Source organism: Anabrus simplex, chromosome 1 (genome assembly GCF_040414725.1).
Source record: "Anabrus simplex isolate iqAnaSimp1 chromosome 1, ASM4041472v1, whole genome shotgun sequence".
In the NCBI taxonomy this organism is placed as follows: Eukaryota; Metazoa; Arthropoda; class Insecta; order Orthoptera; family Tettigoniidae; genus Anabrus; species Anabrus simplex.
Genome location: NC_090265.1, coordinates 212,279,952 through 212,302,670, shown reverse-complemented (window position 1 = coordinate 212,302,670; position 22,719 = coordinate 212,279,952). Strand labels below are relative to the sequence as shown.

Sequence of the window (22,719 nt, the reverse complement as noted above, 5' to 3'; positions counted from 1 at the left end):
TTTTAGAGGTCTGTACGGGCTAAGATTCTTAGACCCGCCCTGGCCTGATATAAACCTAATCCGACAACAGATTATAGACCCACACGTCCACCATTTTTATATGGAATAGGTCTATGTTTGAAACCATAGCAATTCAAAGTGTTGTAATTTATTAATTAATTTCAAAAATAGTGAGATGTGTTATAGGATTAATGCATAACATAGTGTGTTTTTGTAGTGTGCTATTATTAGAAAAGGGGAAGTATAAAAGAAATGCTTATTTAGAGATAGGCTCACAATAGAATAAAGCAGTCTTGGAGGCATGAATGTCAACGAGACGTTAGGTTTTTTGTATGTCAACTGAGTGCCATATGAGGCATGAGCAGATGGATCAAATTAGAGATGAACATTAAGAGAGAAAGATTTTAACAACTCCCTTATCAGGTTAGTAGGCGGCATTTGAAATACAGGACTTAAATTTTAGTGAAATAAAATGCTTGATTTTAGTGTTAAACCTGACACTATTTCAGTGGGTATTTCTTGAAATAAACTGTCATGCTGATTGATGTTTTTTGTGAAATCTTCCTAGTAGTATGGGGTAAATGAACCTCATTTTGTGGTAAGGATTTTTTTTAAAGAAAAATCATATAGTGTGACACTAGAAGTAGGAACTTCAAACAGACTAACGCTGCAGATACATTAGGACATACATTACATCTTGAGAATGAAATGACAACATTGTTTACTACGGACATCCACGTCTACATGAGGCATTTTCTGGTTATACGAAATTGTCATCTGACCTTCCTTCTTTTATTTGGATAATTTTAGCAGCGTTTTCAGCAAATTCTTCGATGTTTTTTAGCGCTTCTTGACATACTACGATTTTTATCCAACTTTCCAAGATGTCTTAATCTATACCGTCTCCAATTCGACTACGTATTTTCATCCTAATTTTAAATATTAGATTTTAACCTGATCAAATACTATATCTTTTAACCGTATTGTTCTTATCGTGTGAAGAACAATATTCTGTTCTCCAAGCGTGATATATATTGTTCAAGCTTTTTATCAAAAAGATCCATTTCAGTGTCAGAGATAGATTATTTTTAAAAAATGTGTGACAATTACTTTTAGACGAACATTTTAATTTTTCAAAGTGATTTTAGTATATGTTCTGTTTTATTCAATATTTTTGTGCTGTAATCATTATGCAACCACAGTATTAACACCTGCAAATGTTCATCAATACGTTTTATGTAAACTGTTAAAATTCCTCAGACCAGTGTGTGTTTTAAGATTGAACGAGGCTGATGATGCCCAATAAATAATGGGCGAAACATGTACCTTTAAAATTCTGGTAATTTCTATGTGTATTTGACCACACAATAGTGGAATAAATTGTATTGAATAGGTGGTATTAAAATTACTCCTTGTGTAAACTTTGTGGTTAGCTATTTTTCAATGCAGAATAATGACGAGAATAATGGTTTGAAAACTTAATTGTTACAAAATTGCAAACTCTCCATGAATTGTTAAATAATAAATAATATGTTATTTGTTTTACGTCCCACTAACTACTTTTTAAGGTTTTCGGAGACGCCGAAGTGCCGGAATTTAGTACCGCAGGAGTTCTTTTACGTGCCAGTAAATCTACCGACACGGGGCTGTCGCATTTGAGCACCTTCAAATACCACCGGACTGAACCAGGATCGAACCTGCCCAGTTGGGGTTAGAAGGCCAGCGCCTTAACCATCTGAGCCTCTCAGCCCGGTTGAATTGTTAAAATGGAGAGAAATGAAGTTATTCATTTTGAAGGAAACAGAAAGAAGGAAAGATATTATTTTCAGTGCATTCAGCGAGAGTCTGAAAAAACAAGACAAAATAAATGGTTGGGTGGAAATATTTGACGGGAAAAGCTCATGGAGCTTTTGAGGTGAAAAGTTGGACCTATGTGAGAGATATTCTACAAATTAATGATTCCAGGAATGTCCTTCTTGGAACATGTTTGTTCAGTATTTTCAGGCCAATGAACAATTTAAGGAAATTTTATATCATTTATTGCAGCTACCACAGAATGTATTGACCTACAGACCGAAAATTTTGCCATCCCATTTATATCTGCAATACCATGGTAGTGACCACCATTTCCTAGCCAATGTAGTGTTGTTAGTAAGTGCTGTTTAGCAGAGAGAGATTTATTTCTGTTCGTAGGATGTTTTAACCTATGCCCAATATCTATCAAAAGTTCTTCCACTTGTATTGTGCTTAACCTAAAACGCTCATTGTATTCAAATACAGTGTTAAACTGGAAGTTTATTCTTTCCCTATACAGATGGTAGTTCTCATTTTCATCACCATCACTACTGCTAGACCACATATTTATCAGAATTTATCTGAAATAAGTATATTTAAACAGCACTAGTACATTTATATATTACTGTCCTTTCACAGGTAGAGAATACTTCCCAATTCATTAGTAAGTTACTTGTACTTCCGTGCAACACACCCATAAAAAATCACTGGTAATTTGTAAGTATGGAGTAGTGAGGTACAACTGTAGAAAATTCTTTGTGGAACAGAAACTCTGGTATTTGTACAAGTTACTAGAGAATTTACTTGTAATGTACAAGACCATACTTTTGTGGAATAGGCCCCAGGTTAGAAACTGGGCTTGTTTTCATTTTGTTAGTTCTACTTATCCATGTTTCTTTCTCATTTAAGTTCTGTATGATAATTTCTCTAAGGTATTTAAAGTGTAGAATTAAGTTAATTTTTAAATCAAGAAGACTTCATACTCAGGAGTTCAGGAGTTTCAAGGGTACGATCTCGTTTCTTAAAAGGATATTTGTAATCCTATTTTTAAGGAGATTTTTTGGGGACTGGTGATGTCAAGAGCTAAGAGAGCTATACTGTCCCAAATCTCAGGCAGTTTGTTCTTATTGAGGGTTTTGCTCCAATTTTGATTTTAGGTGGTTTCTCCTTTCACCAAAGTTTTGTGATGTAATCGAGAGCCATGCTGAAAAAGAGTGGAAATAATCCATCACGTTGTTTGAGGTCAGTTTTTATTGTAAAAGCTTTTGACACTTCTCCCCTGAACTTTACCTTGGAATTTGTATGGGTTAGTTTGATGATTTTTATTAATTTGGGATAATACTGTATGATCTGATGATTTTGAGAAGTGTGGATCTATGGATACTATCATACGCTGTTTTGAAATCTATGGATGAGATAAAGAGCTGTTTATTTCTGCACTTGTAATATTCCATTACTTTTTTTTTTTTTTTTTGCTTTACGTCGCACCGACTGAGATAGGTCTTATGGCGACGATACATTACTAGTTTAAGGCAGAGAATTTGATATGGGCAGTTTCTGTATGGGTGATATCTCCCTTAATAAATAATAATAATAATAATAATAATAATAATAATAATAATAATAATAATAATAATAATAATAATAATAATAATAATATGACCTCAGCTACCAAGTTACAGACCTTCTGATATGGTGTCATCTAGACAGCCTGAGAAAATTGCCCAAATATGCAATATACTCTTGCAAAATAGCTAAATATGCCCCAAAGAAGTGGAAAATAAGACCAAACACAGGCTACTTCCAATGAATGATTTTTGCCACTAGTTCTTTTATATTAAAGATACAGTTCATTATACGGTACAGTCTTACTGCACTACTTCAATTAATTTCCTTACTGGTTCTTTTAACTTAATTCCTGCATACCAACGAAAATCGTGTTAGTTAGTGGAATTAAAAATGGGCCAACAGTTAACGTGGACACAAAATATTTAACTGAAGTAAAATACAGAAAACAAATATTTCCCATTCATCTCAGTATTTTTGTGTCTAGCAGTGTCGGTATGCTGCTGGACATTCAAGCCCTTTATTTATTTTAATTTTTTAGCCAACATAGGGCTACTTAGTCAGGTTTATGGAGGTTTTTCTTCTTGTCAGCCCAATACTGTTTCATCCTTTCTGAACGTAATTTTCTTTCTGCTTCTGGAATCACTCTTCCTATTTTCTGCTTGTTGATTTTTGTCTGTAGTCTAGTGTGTTTATCTTTCAATATTTTGAGTGTACTGGTTTTGTATTTTAAATCTTCTATTGTAATATGCAACTCTCTCTGTCTTCTTTAATTTCTGTGATACATCTAATATTATTCTTACTCTTACTCTTCCATAATTTTTCTACTGATTCTATTTTCTGGTGACCGTATTAGATGGCCTAAGAATGATATTCGTTTCTTTTTCATTGTGCTAGTCACAAGTTCTATTTTTTTATAAAATGTCTCCTTGGAAGCTAGTCTCCAGACTCCGTTTACTTGATAATTTTTATTTAAACAGGTCCTCACTATTCTCCTTTTTAACTTGAGTACTCCATCTATTGCAACTGTGTTTGTTGTTTTGAATAATGTTTCACTTGCATATGTAATTTGTGGCTGGGTGACTGTTTTGTACTGTTTGAATTTGGTTCCTATTGGGAGACACTTTTTATTGTATGCATTTATGGTAACATGCTGTGCTCTAACCAGTTTATCTATTCTATTTTGCCATGCTGATTTCTCGTTCAGATTATATGTGATTATTTCACCTAAATATTTAAATTTTTCTACATTTTTTATTTCTTGGTCCCTCAGCTTAATTTTTTTTGCAAGCGGTAGTTGAATTAGCATAATTTCAGTTTATTCAAATGAAATTTTCAAACCAATATTTTGAGCAATTTCCTGTAAAGATTTTATTTGTTGTTTTGTTTCCTGAATATCATTGGCCAGAAGAGCTAGATCATCAGCAAATCCTAGACAGTTCAAATGTATGTTATCCTGCTGGGTTCCAATTTTTATATTTTTCAAGTTGTTCTTGTACCATTCCCGTACTCTAGCGCACAGTTAAAAAGAAGAGGTGACAATCCGTCACCCTGTCTTAAACCAGTCGTTACCAAGAAGGTTCTGAAAGTTCTCCTCTGAACTTAATTTTAGAAACTGTATTAGTTAGAGTAAGTACAATCAATTTGATTAGCTTTGGGTGAAGTCCAAAATGTCTTAAAATTTTTAATAATGATGGTCTGTGGATGGAGTCGTAAGCTTTCTTGAAATCTGTAAATGTTATTGAAAGGGGCTTGTTTTGTTTTCTGTAATATGCCTTGACTAGCTTCAAAGTTATTACCTGTTCACAGCAGCTTCTCCAAGGTCTGAAGCCTCCCTGGTATTCACCTAACTCTTGATCAAGTTGTTCTTTGATCCAATTATATAGTAACTTAGACAAAATCTTATAGTAGTTACTTTAACTTCACACACTTTGTAGAAGAGGATTTTTCCTTTGGTAGAGAAGCATTCCTCCCTGAACACTTAAAAGCAATTTCTTAATGTAATAAACAGAGAGATAGATAGATAAATAAAAAGATAAGCCTTTGTGGTATTTCCTCGTCTCTTTACATGGGTGACATTCCAGTGGATGTAAATACCCACACTGCATGTCTTACTCTAACGGAAGGTATTCTAAAATTAGTGATGTAAAATCAGACGAGATACAAAAAGCGTCAACTATTCAGCTTTGAGGCCCGAACTTCAAATTTCATCACAATGCCACATACACATCTACACAAGCAACACTGGACATCACATTCAAAGTACAGTACATTTTTCCATACAAAATATAACAAAATATGACCTTAAGCAACTAAAATGACTCAAATATGACCACAACAATTAAAAAATGGTAAAATATGCATTTATATGCCCTATAAAATAAGGCTAAATGTGCTCAGAAACATCCAATTTGTGCTTAATTCCAACAAACAGCCAAAACAGAAGACTGGAAAAAAAGATAACATTTTCTGAACATCCGAACCCTAGCATACCTACCAATACGCTGGCTAGTGCATACTGTGGAGGCCACTGCATAGTCTACTTGGAGCCACACAAAGTCTCTTAGTGCATTGCCAATGCTGGTGGCTCCAAGTAGCCTACGTAGTGGCCTCCACAGTATGCACTAGCCAGTGTATTGGTAGGTGTGCTAGGTACCAACTGATGAGCCCACCCTAGCACACGAGGGCAAAACACTGGCAACCCAGAATGAGTTAACCGGGAAAATTTATAATGTCCAATAACAGACCATTTATATTGGTATTATAAATTTACTCATTCGGGACAAATATTTCAGATTTCCTATGGGAATCAACATCTATATCATCACATGAGTTATGGTCCGCTAAAATAAAGTTATCTCCAAAATGCTAGCGATGAGGTTCCATTGTTGGTGGGAGAATGTCATTTTTGGACTTTTGAGCATTTAGCGTGCCTTGAAGAGATGTGGTAACATTTATGAACAACTTAACGGTTGGATTTCTGATCAGAACATGAATAATAATAATAATAATAATAATAATAATAATAATAATAATAATAATGTTATTGGCTTTACGTCCCACTAACTATTTTTACAGTTTATTTGAGATGCCGAGGTGCCAGAATTTAGTCCCACAGGAGTTATTTTATGTGCCAATAAACCTACAGACATGAGGCTGTCGTATTTGAGCAACTTTAAATACCACTGACTGAGCCACTGCCAAGTTGGGGTCAGAAGACCAGCGCCGCCTCATCTGAGCCACTCAGCCTGGTACATTAAAGATAGCAACACATTAATACTACTTGCACATGTGATGCAAAATCTTGTTTCATGAGTGTATAAATTATTCAGAATGTCTACTGATGTATCTTCAATTAAATTCTTATCTCTCCTTATCCTTTACTCTCCTTTATCTTAAAAGAAACTGATATAACATGTTTCTCTATGCAGCCATTTGTTCTTATAAAAAAATATTGAACATACATCTCCATCTCCTTAATTGTTACAAAGGTAATTACTAATTACATATGCAACATAACCAACTGCCAAGATGTGGGGCCCATGGTCCATTGCTTGGAGCACTGATATCCAGCTATCCCCTTCTCTAACACCAAGTTAGGTTAAACATTCTACAGAATTTGGTACACAGTAACTATCAGGCATCACTCTTTACTGCTTCTTATTATTACTCAACAGAAGAATGACAGGTAAGGTGATATCAAGAAGACTCAGCAAATTGCAGGATTCTATTCACAAAGATGTTGAAAGAAAAGTGCTCAAAACTGCAATAATTATTTTTTGGATAATGTGCTGCAAGTAGTGATGGTCTTAAATTGGACTGCATGCAGATGAGTTCAAGTTGAGATGAAACCACTGACTGTAACCATTGTTTTAGAATCTACTATAACAGTTCATGCTTACGGTATATATTGCCAAGTACCATGCTAATGTTAATAGGTCACAATACTTTATGCACAGACTGCATATACAATTCTATTTTATGTATAGTACTATGACATTATTGATGTTACCTACTTTATGTTTATATTTTGCTAGAGCTCCTCGTGCTTTTGATATCAATAATGATTCATCAGTCTCCAGTTTGAAAGATACTACAAAGGCATTAGGAATCCATAGACTGACTAAAGGTTCCAGCATTTTAGGAACCAACTGTAATGAAATTGTAGGAGGCCCAGAATCAGACTGCATTTTATGTGTTGGCTGAAAGAATAAAAGACAGCATTATATAATATACATATGAAATAATAAATATGAGACTTTGTATATTTAATTCAAGGAAAGAACATGTTTAGTAAAAATACTAAAGAAACTGACCATTTGATGGGTTGGGATGTAGAAATCAGATACAGCAGCAGCCAGGTACATGACAGCTAATGGTCCATATGGTGAAAGAGATTCGCATGCTGCCCGTAATAGCCACATGTACTCTGGAAGGCTAGTGAACTGTAAACAAAGTAACTGACGTCTCTCTTGAATTGCCTTATATTGAGTTAATACTGGAAGGATGTTGTCTATGTTTTCACTTTTTACTGAAATGAGAAAATATTAAAAACATAAATGCCAAAAAATGCAAAGGAATATCATTAACTTATACACAGTAAAAAGTGTTAATTATGAACTAAGAATCCGGGCGAGTTGGCTGTGCGGGTAGGGGCGCGCTGCTGTGAGCTTGCATCCGGGAGACAGTGGGTTCGAATCCCACTGTCGGCAGCCCTGAAGATGATTTTCCATGGTTTTCCATTTTCACACCAGGCAAATGTTGGGGCTGTACCTTAAGGCCATGGCCGCTTCCTTCCAACTCCTAGCCCTTTCCTATCCCATTGTCGCCATAAGACCTATATGAGTCGGTGCAACGTAAAGTCACTAGCAAAGAAGAAAATCATCATGGTGTGTTTTTCTTACTTTGTAGACACTCACCAACACACAGTGGGCCAGGAATCATATCTAGCTGGACAAAAGTAGTTTTAGGAAATTAATTGAAACAATATTTTACTCTATGCATTTTGACTATCACTGTCTGAACTAAACTAGCCTGAGTTTGTTTTGACTCTCACTGTCATAAATAAAGATAAAATAAACACTAAAGTTGCGATGTGTCAACTGCTTCCGATAGTGCGCCTCTTGATGCGTGCGTTAGTTGACAAGGGACTCTTTTTTTGATAACACGGTGAAGAAAAAACGCATTAGTTTAATCTTGGTATTAGGTTGTTACAATGGGTAAGCACTTATATTTTTAATGTCTATAATGAAATGAAAATCCACAGCCTGTTTCCAGTCATTCGACCGGGTCAGGAATGGAGGATGGGAATTGTGCCGGCTGCTAAAGCCTGTCGCACTCCTCTGGGGCAATGATTAATTAATGACAAATGAAATGAAATGATACTGGATAGTGTTGCTGGAATGAAATATGACAGGGAAAACCGGAGCACCCAGAGAAAAACCTGTCCTGCCTCTGCTTTGTCCAGCACAAATCTCACAAGGAGTGACCAGGATTTGAACCATGGAATCCAGCAGTGAGAAGCCGGCGTGCTGCCGCCTGAGCCAAGGAGGCTCTGCTTAATGTCTATAATAACTATCAGAATTATATTCGTTGTGTTATATAGAGTCAATTGTGACAAATGAAAAAGTAATGATCACTTTCAAATTCATCAAATTCCCATAGACTTATAAAAAATACTTGTAAGAATTCAGCCCTGACCACAACATATAGCCTATAGTATGTTTTTCAATTTCCATCCTTAAAATGTTGTGCCTTTTTGATAAATATAATACTGTTTACAAAACTAACTCTGCAGGCACGGCGGTGTGTTGTAAAAAGACAGGAACTCTTCGAGGAGGTATTGTGTATTAAGGCTTCTACTGAAGCATTATATGATTTTGTAGTACACAAATATGACTTTGATAACTCTTCTAAGGACATTTTAAGGATTATTTAAAAAATCTTACTGCTTTTAAGTGTAATTTTGATATAAAATGGAAGCAGTGCGGCAGAAAGATGATGATACTTGTTTTAAGGGGCCTAACATCTAAGTCATTGGCCTCTGATGGTACAAAATGAAATGACAAATTAAAAATTTTAAATTACCCACTGACCAAAATAAAAAATGGCATGAAGAATGAATGGATGGATATGAATTTAAAACAATCAATGGATCCTACCCAAAAACTACCATAAAAATAGTATTACTGACCAAGAGACCACTTCTAAAGCACAATCTTGAATCGAGGATGCTTGTTGTCTAAAGGGGTCCAAAATACAGGTCAACGGCCCTGCATAATGGTACTTATCGCTAGTAAAGTAGAACCATGGTATTTGTCTTGTTGGGGTACTAATCAAAAGTAGCGTAGACTCACGGTGTTCCACACATGATGGTACTACTCACAAGTATTGGAGGTCGTACAGGTAACGCAGACCTATGGTGTTTCTCACATAATGGTGCCACATATAGGCAATGCAAACCAATGGTGTTCCTCACCTAGGTGTACTAATCTAGTTGCTTTACGTCGCACCGACATAGATACGTCTTATGGTGACGATGGGACAGGAAAGGGCTAGGAGTGGGAAGGAAGCGGCCATGGCCTTAATTAAGGTACAGCCCCAGCATTTGCCTGGTGTGAAAATGGGAAACCACTGAAAACCATTTTCAGGGCTGCTGACAGTGGGGTTCGGACCTACTATCTCCCGAATACTGGATACTGGCCGCACTTAAGCGACTGCAGCTATCGAGCTCGGTAGGTGTACTAATCACGGGCGCCAGTATTCCCATGGTGTTCCTCACATAGTGGGCCCGTGGTGTTGCTCACAAGGGTACGACTCACGGGTACTGGAAACCCACAGTGATCCACTCTCTGCTGCTACTAATCACAAACCTATTTTGTACATAATATAGTGATACTACTCGCAAGTACAGGCACAACCCATGGTGTTTCCCGCGTGATGGTACTAATCAAAAGTAGTTTCATGGTTCTAATACAATCATCCCGTGGTCGCCCCTTTTTGTCGCCTCACACAACAGGCAGGGGATACCGTGGGTGTATTTTTCGTCTGCATCCCCCACCCACAGGGGGTAGACAGAGAAAAAGGAAGAAATAAGAAGAGATCCGTCACTTCGAAAAATGAAGTAACAGACGAAGAAAGGCAAGGTCCATGAAGGGCGTGAAAATGAAAGACTCCCTAGGCCTCGAATGCTCTAATACCATCGGGGTCGGAAAAGAACAAGAGTTGGCCAAGGGAGGTCGGACAGGATAGATGAAAGTGGAGAGCCTGGCACAAGTAAGTGGAAGCAATGCCAGATCTCAGCTAAGGGCCCCGTGGTCGCCAACCAACGCTCCCAAGTTGAGAGGCCCTTGGGCCCCTTTTAGTCGCCTCTTATGACAGGCAAGGGATACCATGGGTGTATTTTTCATCCACGTCCCCCACCCACAGAGGGTGCGGTAGAAAGAAAGATTGCTTTCTTACCAAATGCAGTGCAATGGAGAATCCTGGTCCTTCAAGAATGGGAAGACCAAGGAAGCTTTTTATTGAAAGTGGAGATAAAACAAAACACAGACATATCCAGCCTTTAGTAGAAAAGAAATCTTATGAAAAAAAACTTGTATTGGCTGTAGAGGTATCACTTACGTCCACTGGTAAAAGAGATGCTCCAGGGATTCTTAAGGATATTGTAGAATCATCACCGCAAAGGGCTATGAGGTACAAGAGAGCTTTTAAATCACCATCAGTGCCTCCCATGCATTATAGCGCAGAAGAAGCTTTAGGGTTTTTGATAGATAATGAGTTTTCAAAGAGACAGCATGTCAACATACGAGTTGGGGCAAAAGCAAGAAACAGTGACATTTATCTAACCTATAATGTTGCGAGAGAAATGAAACTGAGGTGCTACCCTCCAAGCTCTCAAGGTGACAGAGACATTGCAGGCTCTTGTAGACCACACACAATTCATCAACTTGTAAGTGTGCAAGCTGATGTTATAAAACAATGCATTAAAGACAATGATATGGTAAAAGCAGTGTTCAAGTGGGGCTGTGACGGTAGTAGTAATCAAGGGGTTTACAAACAAAAATTTCTGTCAGAAAATACAGAGTTAAGTGACTCAGATATATTTGTCATTTCTTTGGTGCCTTTGCAGTTACATTCTGTTTCAAATGGGACAAAAGTAATAGAGTTCTATGGAAAAATCCTCATCCTTCCCCTCCAAGATGTTGTTGTCCAATTAAGATCCAGTATGAAAAGAAGACATCAAGCATGTGTAAGAGAGAAGTTCGTTTTATTGAGGAACAAATACGATCTTTGGTTCCTACTAAAGTTGTTGCTGAAGGTGTGAATTTTAATGTACTTACGGACTTTCTCCTGACTATGGTTGATGGTAAAGTTTGCAATTCTTTGAGTGAAATGCCAGGACAAAAATATTCTGTATGTGGAGCTACACCTTAAACCAGTATTCAGTTAAGATCTAAAAGAGATAATGTCAGCCTTTTTGCATTTGGTCTTTCACCCCTGCATGCATACATTAGATTTTTTGAATGCCTCCTGCAAATTGCCTACCGACTTGAATAAAAGCATGGCAGATTACAAAACCCAAAGACAAAGTCTAAGTTGCTATGAGGGAGCAGCAGATAATAGAACAATTTCACTCTGAAATGGGTCTAATCGTTGATCAGCCTAGACATGGAGGAGTAGGAAATTCCAATGACAGGAATACTGCTCGAAGATTCTTTCGTGACCCAGTCAAGTCAGCTAGAATTACTGGAATCAGTGAAGAAATAATCAAGAGATTTGCTGTGAATCTGCATGCCATATCCACTGGACTTCCTGTTGATGCTGATAAATTTGATAACTTTACTGTAGACACGAGATGCCTGTATCTTGAGTTATATCCATGGGATTCCCTTCCATCTACCATGCACAAGATACTTATACACCACATGGAGGAAGTATAATTATTGAATCAGCTATCCTGTCAATAAGTATGCTGAGTGAAGAAGCACAGGAGGCAAGACATAAGCACATTAGGTGATACAGGGAGGGTCATGCAAGAAAATCATCTTGAGAATACAACATTTAAGATGTTTTTAACAGGCTTTTGTTAAGTTCTGACCTAGTAATAACATGAGCTTCTCCTTTCTTGCATAAGAAGAACAAGTCTTTGCCACTTGAAGTGAGGCAATTGCTACAGGAAGCGATAATTTTTGGCAGAATTCAAACATTGCGTGCTGTGGATGAAGAGGATGAGGATGACTACAATGAGAGTGCTGATGACGACGAGGATGATTTCTAGGAGCAGTGAGTAAAGACAAAGACATATTGTGTTACTATAAAACCGAGACGATTTTTTAATCGAAAGAGTATATACACTGACTGACAGAGCAAATGCAACACCAAGAAGGAGTGGTTCGAAAGGGATGAAAGTTGGGGAAAAAACAGAGACGGCACGGACGAATAATTGATGTTTATTTCAAACCGATATGCAGGTTACACAATGCGCACGGTATCGACTCAGTAGGATGTAGGACCACCGCTAGCGGCGATGCACGCAGAAACACGTCGAGGTACAGAGTCAATAAGAGTGCGGATGGTGTCCTGAGGGATGGTTCTCCATTCTCTGCCAACCATTTGCCACAGTTGGTCGTCCGTACGAGGCTGGGGCAGAGTTTGCAAACGGCGTCCAATGAGATCCCACACGTGTTCGATTGGTGAGAGATCCGGAGAGTACGCTGGCCACGGAAGCATCTGTACACCTCGTAGAGCCTGTTGGGAGATGCGAGCAGTGTGTGGGCGGGCATTATCCTGCTGAAACAGAGCATTGGGCAGCCCCTGAAGGTACGGGAGTGCCACCGGCCACAGCACATGCTGCACGTAGCGGTGGGCATTTAACGTGCCTTGAATACGCACTAGAGGTGACGTGGAATCATACGCAATAGCGCCCCAAACCATGATGCCGCGTTGTCTAGCGGTAGGGCGCTCCACAGTTACTGCCGGATTTGACCTTTCTCCACGCCGACGCCACACTCGTCTGCGATGACTATCACTGACAGAACAGAAGCGTGACTCATCGGAGAACACGACGTTCCGCCATTCCCTCATCCAAGTCGCTCTAGCCCGGCACCATGCCAGGCGTGCACGTCTATGCTGTGGAGTCAATGGTAGTCTTCTGAGCGGACGCCGGGAGTGCAGGCCTCCTTCAACTAATCGACGGGAAATTGTTCTGGTCGATATTGGAACAGCCAGGGTGTCTTGCACATGCTGAAGAATGGCGGTTGACGTGGCGTGCGGGGCTGCCACCGCTTGGCGGCGGATGTGCCGATCCTCGCGTGCTGACGTCACTCGGGCTGCGCCTGGACCCCATCGCACGTGCCACATGTCCCTGCACCAACCATCTTCGCCACAGGCGCTACACCGTGGACACATCCCTATGGGTATCGGCTGCGATTTGACGAAGCGACCAACCTGCCCTTCTCAGCCTGATCACCATACCCCTCGTAAAGTCGTCTGTCTGCTGGAAATACCTCCGTTGACGGCGGCCTGACATTCTTAGCTATACACGTGTCCTGTGGCACACGACAACACGTTCTACAATGACTGTCGGCTGAGAAATCACGGTACGAAGTGGGCCATTCGCCAACGCCGTGTCCCATTTATCGTTCGCTACGTGCGCAGCACAGCGGCGCATTTCACATCATGAGCATACCTCAGTGACGTCAGTCTACTCTGCAATTGGCATAAAGTTCTGACCACTCCTTCTTGGTGTTGCATTTGCTCTGTCAGTCAGTGTATGTATATATATATATATATATATATAGTACAGTACAGTACAGATAACAGTACCAGTACATGTCTAACAATAAAATGTCAAAAATAAAGCATTCCAGATAAAAACAACCTTTGTCCGGCTAGATATGATTCCTGGCCCATTGCGCAATGCTTGGAAGCCTCAGAGACGTGAAAGATTGATGATAATTATTGTTTTAAGGGGAAGTATATACAGGTAACCATCCCTTTTGATATTCATTTTACGCAATTCCCAACAACTTATTGAATAAAAATGTGTGGATGGAGTATATATTTAAAAAAAAAAAGAAAAAAAAGGTTCAAAATTTTTGGCTGCATACTTCATCAGTGGAAGATCATGAGAAGAGTAGTTTCCTGCAATCACTGATGGCCATTTTCTGTAAAATATTTTTGATGCACACAATTACAGATGTTCAGTGAGATTCATGTCTGGATCCTCCTCTAACGAAGGTTGCAGCCAAAAATTTTGAACCCCTGAGTTTCTTTTACGTGTATTCTAACCATATGTTCTTACTCTTGATAAGTCGCTGCTCTTCATCTGTTTTCAATATGTATTGCTCCTGAACGTTTATAGCTGTCAGTAAGTTCAGAAGAGAGATAACAATAGATAGTTAAATTAAGGAGTTTCCAAAGTTATCTTATAATCTATAATAAAATAATGGTAGTCGAAATGTAGCAATGTTAAAAATGAAAACAGACATGAATTAATGAGGCACTTCCAGTCACCTTAGAAACTCAGAAGGCAGTACCAGAGAACTTGATACACTCAAGATTCTTAGAAAAATTAAACATTCCAAATTTTCCAGATGGCCAAGCTAGGGGTTCAAAATTGGTGCTCAGAAGCAAATATGTATAAGTATGCAAGTGTAAGTAGTTTTTCACCAAGTAGGAAACCTTCCCTCAAAGAAATCAAAATAAGTCCCATTCTGCTCAATTGTGATCACACAGGCTGAGTACAAATTACTTTTTACAGAGAAAGTGCACAGGAAAATTTTTACAGTTATTAAGGATTATTAATCAATAAAGGAAAAACCAGTAAAACATAATGAATTCGGATTTATTGCTGCCTGGATCTATAAATGCCAGGATTAAATACAATAAATACAATTTTATCACTGAAAAATTTCTTAAAACTCATTGCTATCTGTACGTGCAGCACAGTACATGGGTAACATTAGTGAAGTATAAGACAACATTAAATGTAGTGGTAGCGTGAATTAGAGGTAAAAAGAAAGTGATAACTAGGGCTTGGATTTCTATGACCTAAAAACTTTTGAAATATGTATGCACTTATGCCCTAAAAATGTACCAAATTATGACCTAAGACCCTGAAAATATGACCTAAAAATAAAACAATAAATGAAAAAAGTATTTTCTTTTAACAATTAATTACAGATTAAATAATTTATACCTCTCTTAGCCTTAATTTTCAGCAGAGTTACACTGGATGACGGCATACAATTTCAGATGGTCAAACCTGAAGAATTTTTGGTTGTCAAGTAGAGCCTTGTACGTGGAGAAACTTTTCTACATCGCATGACGTAACGGGGGCATACTTGAAAAAAGGGAAATCGTTAGTGGAAAGTTGCAGTTCATTTTTGTTGAATTTTGATTTTTTCCCACAAGGAATGTCAGTAACTTTACACAATGTTGTATATTTTGGATTTCGATCCAGTACATGCCGTAATTTTTCCCTAACCTTGTCAGCTACTTCACCCCGTGCTTTCAATAACTCATTTTCGGTTTCTTTCAGAATAATTAGTGCATCATACAACTGCATGCCCACAGTTTCAAAGCAAGTGATGGCTTTTGATATCATAGAGAAATTAAAAATTATGTAGGCTAACTTTCTTGACATGGTGGATAAAAGCAATTCTTCTACATTTTTGACTGCAGATGAATCAATTCTGTCAAAGGCATTGAAGACCTCAATCTCACTGTAGTTTGTGCAATAGTAGTTTACAGCATCAAGCCCAGTCCCCCAACGTATTACAACTGGCAGAAGTGTTGAAGTGTTAAGGGTACTGATGGTGTCTCTTCTTTTAAACTTCTGAAGCAGAGCCTTAACAAAAATCTTCTTGGTGTTAGCAATGAATTTATCCACCTCAGACTAGTTCCCTCGGATCTCTTCGGCTACTCTATGTAGGCATGCAGAAGACATGTTTCATACACCATGTTCGAATACAGAATTTGAAGACCTTTCACTGCTTTTGCCATATACAAAGCAGCGTCCTTTATGAAGATGAGCACATTAGTGCATTCTCACATTGTATTTTACCTGGTCACAACAAATTCATTGCAGTGTCGAAAACGGGAGTTGTTCACCTTATCCAACACTTCACACGTGAACAGAAATGTTTCTCTGGCTGGTCATGTTCAAGAGTGCCTACAATAACATTTGCGACAAATGGAATCCTCATTTCAGAATATCTAAGGGAATAATGGGAGAAAAATTTGTGGATTAATCGCCGGCAACATGGTTTCAGAAAAGGTTCCTCCTGCGAGAGCCAGATGTCGCTTTTTCAAGCTTACAAATGCGTGCAAGTTGATGCTATTGTAATTGATTTTGCTGAAGCATTTGATGTAGTACCACATGGCATTCTGATCCCTACCTGTTGTTTTCCTAGCCTTTTCTTAAATGATTGCAAAGATATTGGAAATTTATTGAACATCTCCCATGGTAAGTTATTCCAATCCCTAACTCCCCTTCCTATAAACAAATATTTGCCCCAATTTGTCCTCTTGAATTCCAACTTTATCTTCATATTGTGATACAAACTTATTCGTCTACTGGGAAATAAATACTTCGATGAAGTTTCTATAACTTTGCGAGTAGTACAGGTATTGTAATAGGGCCACTTCTATTTACAGCGTTTATCAACGATCTCCCAAATCAAATTTGAAGTGACTGCAGATTGTCTGCAGAAGATTGTATAATATACAGAAAAATACAGAATGCTGGTGATAATAGGTTATTACAAGCCGATCTAAATATACTCCGTAAGTGTGAAATGGACACTACTTACCGACTGCAAATCCTCAGGAAAGCAATTGCGGATGTTGTTCAGTGGATCAACAACAGGACCATGCCCCTGAACTTGGCCATCCCTGCACTGTTCGTATATAATTGACCAGGACACAACAGCTACAGGGAGGCCTACTTCATCACAGAACTCCTCTCTAGGCTAGGGGAGGCTAAATGCCATAGAGATCACAAGTATAAAGATTGGAACTTTACACCTAATCAATACTGTTATTTATTATAAGGTACTCAAAATATATTTTTATATTGCAGTACCGGTTTCAACCCTATGTGTGGTCATCTTCAGCTCCTGAAGAACCTTAGTCTTATTAAAAACAACATATAATATTTAAAACACTAACTATTCTAATTTTGAATGACTAGTTCTAAGTTACAATGATGCACTATAGTATTAAAATATACTTAGAAGAAAAATTTTGAAGGTCTAAAATGTTCATCAGTTCGTTATAATGTCACTGATCTTGATGTTCTTTCACTTGCTTACTCATTTGATTGATGTTTATTCACGTTGTTATTCATCTGATTGTAGTGGTACAATGTTGATACTGTTATTTTAACATATAAATTATACATAGGAGAGTTTTCCACCTATTCAATACTAAGTTGTATTTACAATGTTATTTACATTACATGGGACTAGTTTCAACCCTACTCGGGGACATCATCAGCCATATAAAACAGAATATTTTATGAAATCCTAAAACATGTTTCTAAGCAGTAAGAATCTTATGAATACATAATTTACAATATGAAGTGTGGTTGAATTAGGCAAGGGTATGGCGCTCAAAATGTTGCAAATGAAAATGAAATATTAGGTGTGACGTAGGTGAGCAATAAATCATACAAGTACACTAAAAAGTCTGGAATAAAAGTACAAATGAGATGCTCTGTGTTGTAGGTTAAAAATTTCAGTATGATTTTAGACTCATGGAATTCAGTAGGTCCTGGTAATACATAATGGTTGTGGACCAAGTGCTATGGTACTAAGAATGAACACAACGTAAACTGACACATATATAAAAATATACATGGATGTACAATGTCAGAGTAACAAAATGTGTAGTTGATACTCTCTAGAAGAAGAGTTGACTATACACTGTATGAGCTTAAGCAGAGAATTTGGTACTTGGTGTATTAAGTAACCAAGCTATGTTGATAGGGCTGCATGGTTGATTGTTGAAGTTTTTGAATTCTTCTTGAGAAAAAAGTAGAATAGTTGGTGTTTTAAATATTATATGTTATTTTTAATAAGACTAAGGTTCTTTAGCAGCTGAAGTTGACCATCACACAGGGTTGAAACCGGTACTGGAATGTAAAAAAATATATTTTAAGTACCTTATAATAAATAACAGTATTGATTAGGTGGAAAGTCCCAATCTTTATACTTGTGATCATTGGAGTCATCAATACGGAAAATTAAGTTAATAGATTATGATAAGATGCCACAGAGGACCTCCTAAACTGGGTGATAATCATTTGCCCCATGGACCCAGGTCTGATCAGCCACTATGAGAGGAGCTTTTCTGCTTACTTTCAGGTCACGTGGCTACCAGAAAGGAGAAGCTGCCCAGCCGACACCAGCAGCCAGGAGGCGGCCACCCAGATATCAGAGGAGACTTCTACCGCCGAGATGCAGACTGCCAGGAGGCAGAAGAACAATCAAGTGGGCACGGACCTATGCTTGTTGGTTCGTCTGGAGCCGAAGACAGAGGAGGATGGCGACTCTCCCGAGCGTTGCAACGGCGCGACCCAGGTCGAACTGCTGCACTTCTTGAAGTACACGCAGACCAACTGGGCCGCCAACCAGGAACATTCACCTCCTGCCGGGGCCACCCAAGGAAAGCCCACCACCTGGGCGCAGACAAGGAAGGCGACTCGGACGTCAGAAGGCGGCAATGACAGATAGATGCATCCAGGAGTTCAGAGGCTGCTACCCAGACCTGACATCACCTCCTTCACGATGCAGACATCGATGTGCGCTCCGCAGGACAGGGAACACAATCAGGTGCCAGCAATGACCGCCATGAGGAGGGAGAAGCCGGCGCTGCAGTGAGGCCACCCACTACCCAACAGTCACCAGGCAGGGAGGAGACCGCCTCAGCCTAGATGCAGACGCCGCCCCCGGACCAGGAGGAAGAAGACAACATCGGCCAACCAGGAGAGGGCCACCCAGTCGTAGCCCAGCACTGACCCCAGGACAGCAGGCGAGCGAGGAGCCAATCAGCACAGAACCTCAGTGGGCAACAACAGCGGCAGTAAGGTGAGATTGAAACGTCCCCCTCAGCAACTCTGGCAGTGTTTCCGCTGTTTAAGTTGGGGCCACCGTCAGGATAGGTATGGGCTCCTAGTGAGGTGCAACCATTGTGGGGTTGATCACCACCACATGGCTTGCGCAGCACTTAAGGAGGCGCCGGTGTGCGCCAATTGTGTGGTGGACCACCCGGCCTCTCATCGTAGTTGCCCAGTTTACCAGGCCATGGGCTGGGCAGAGAGGAAGGAGGCCCGGCATTACTTTCCACCTCCATCCAGGATGCCTCCACCTTGGTGGGCTTGGCCCCATTCTCCGGGATCAGAGACTGGGTGCGAGGGACTCTAAGAAAGTCGAACAGTGCGACAGGCTCTAGTGGCTATTACCGCATGGCTCGGCAACTGGCAAGGCCTGTCACAGCAGTGCCCAAAAGGATTGGTCCCCTGAATAACTGGACTGGCAAGAAATAGGCTAATGACTTGTGCATGACACCTAATTCTCACTGTATACAAGCATGGCCAACTAAATAGACAGGCCATAAGGCTCCCCCTCTACTTCGGGTTCTATGTCATACAAGTGGCTGGCCACTTCACTCCTCACCAGTAAGCTGATCTTGAACCTCACAGCAGTGAGGCTATCATTAGTGTTGAATGATTTAAACGTGTGTGTGAACATTGTGAATTATGCCCACGTCGTGATGTGTACCTGGTTGTAGAAGCAACAGCCTAATACCTCAGTATTTAAATTTCCTACTGACTTGTTTCGGAAACAAAAGTGGATCTTAGCCATCCATCAAACCGAATGTGTACCTTCAGAAAGCTCAATTGTGTGCATAAAACACTTTGATGAACATTTCGTAATTAGGGAGAATTCTGTTAAAAAAACCTGATGGGTCTATTTTAACTGTAAAACATAACCATTTAAAACTCTCAAACGATGCTATTCCTACTGAGTTTGAAAATGTGCCTGCCTATCTGTCTAAAAATCTTCCAACACTGAGGAAAACTCCTATTCAAAGAAATTGAAAAACGGGCAGAAGAAAGAAAGAAAGCTGAGGAAAAAGGTCAGGATTGAGGACTTTGATTATGTTAAGGGTAATTTCAGTATTAAATGCAAATTAGATTTTGACCAAGTTTTTGTCAATTTTGACAGCCAAAGTCTATGTATGTATTTTCAAAATTTATATGACTGAGGATAATATTCCGAAAATTGGTACTTCTTTAAAATTAAATGAGGCTCTTGATTTTAAAACTATAAAACAAGATATTTTCATGAATGATAACCCTGATATACGTGCATTATGGCGGAGGCAAGTTTATATTGGTGGATATATTTGTAGTCCACGTCTATGGTGTAGTGGTTGGCATCCCAGAGGCCCGGGTTCGATTCCTGGCTCTGCCACGAAATTTGAAAAGTGGTACGAGGGCTGGAACAGGGTCCACTCAGCCTCAAGAGGTCAATTTAGTAGAAGAGGGTTTGATTCCCACCTCAGCCATCCTCAAAGTGGTTTTCCGTGGTTTCCCACTTCTCCTCCAGGCAAATGCCGGGATAAGTTGTATTCTGATTATTCGCTTGTAAATATTTCTCGGTTTGGAACTTTGTATCACCTGTCAAATCTTCAATCCGATGAGAATTGACTGTTTAGTTGTATCTACTCATTTTGAGATTCTTGGTTATGTTGTACTTCCGGTTCAATTAGAACTTTTGTACTTGTCTCATTTAAGTATATTCATTTTTGTGCCTCTTACTGGATAGAATTATTTCCTTTATGTTTGGCAAATCATCTTAAAAATTAAAATGTTGGTATTTTATACCATGTAAAATTCTACTCCTGGTTTGTACCATTCACTTCAGACCTCTACCCACCTGCTTCATGCTTCCACTTGCTTGCTATTTCGTGTAACTGTGCTTTGGACACTGCCAACTGTATTTTTCTACTTGATGTAAGTTTTACTAGGGAATCTGTTCTCTCATTAGTGTTTATGCAGCTTGTAAGTTAGGACTGATATTACAACAGTATGTGTTTGTAAGATCCTGCATCTAATGTTGTTGCAGTACTTTGGCAACTAAACTACTGAGCCTGATTGTGTCTGAGGTGACCATTCCCACTGTATTATATATGATAATTGGTCTAACATTCTCTCTCATCACTGGGAAAAGCATTACTTTACCAGCAGACATATTAGATATATATTCACTTTAATCATTGCAAGTGGGCACTCAATAACAAACTGAAAATAAATTCTCGAAAATGCAGTTAGAATGGGAAAGAAACATAGGCAAGGGGACTTTCAATACTGTCTTGGACCGGACACTCTTGTAGAGAGTGACTCAAGCAAGTACCTAGAAATCCATATAATGAGAAATCTAAAATGGGACACTCACATAGGAAGTGTAATTTCTAAAGCGTACAAGTCCTTACACTTCGTGATGAGGGTGCTAAAGGGCAGCAGTTCTCAGGAGAAGGCATAGAGCTATACATCACTCATTAGGCCAGTCCTGGAATATGGAGCAGCCGTATGGGATCCATACCAAACAGGGCTCATTAATGAACTTGAGAGGGTACAGCAAAAGGCTGCAAGATTAGTGCTTAACGATTTCAAACTTAGAAGTAGTGTCACAAGTATGATACAGAAACTCGGGTGGGAGACGCTAGGGGCTAGAAGGAAACAAACATGGTTATGTGCCATGTATTGTCCCCTTCAAATTTGGCAATATTTAGAATATTTACGACAAGTTAACATTGAAAGTTTTATTGTTAGCCGGGAGCTGTATTTGTCATTTGGGAAGCAGTGAGCGAGCTCCAAACCAGTTTTTTCTGTCATCAGAGGGGCGATGTATTGATCTGTCTTCAACTGAGTGCAGGGTAGATCACGTGACGAGCCTGTGATTCTAGCCTGCCACGCGTGGATGACCCGGGCTGCGAGCAAGCTTCGAGAACAGTCATAGCCAATTATAAGAGACCCCGTGAACCAATGATCGTCTTCAAAAAATACACACCTCCCGAGCCATGTTCAATGTAAATCGTTCTCTACTCTACTCTGCTGTTCATCGTAACCACGTGGAAGGAGAACCTTGCCGTGCAGGCAGACATCCGTTCTGCCGAATTTAGTGAAGTTTATTAACAACCCTTATGGAGTGAATTCCAACTTAGGAGATCCAAGTTAAGTGTATTTATCCAGGAGAACATTCACTAATTTTGCGTGTATGAGCATATCTTAATATTTGTCATCTTAGTTACAGCCTACACTTCTGGAATGTGACTTCATTCATCCCA

At 39.2% G+C, this 22,719-nt stretch overlaps 1 protein-coding gene across 2 annotated transcripts in view; it reads right to left on the bottom strand.

Moving 5' to 3' along the window:
• The window catches only part of Ppcs (phosphopantothenoylcysteine synthetase), a 63,231-nt gene that overhangs the window by 19,103 nt on the left and 21,409 nt on the right, over window positions 1-22,719 (bottom strand). For both annotated transcript variants that reach the window (XM_067158407.2, XM_067158416.2), the window contains exons 4-5: window positions 7,677-7,891; window positions 7,377-7,562 (exon numbers count right to left, since the gene is read on the bottom strand). In XM_067158407.2, coding sequence (XP_067014508.2) covers window positions 7,377-7,562; window positions 7,677-7,891 — 401 coding nt within the window. The remainder of the gene's footprint in view (window positions 1-7,376; window positions 7,563-7,676; window positions 7,892-22,719) is intronic.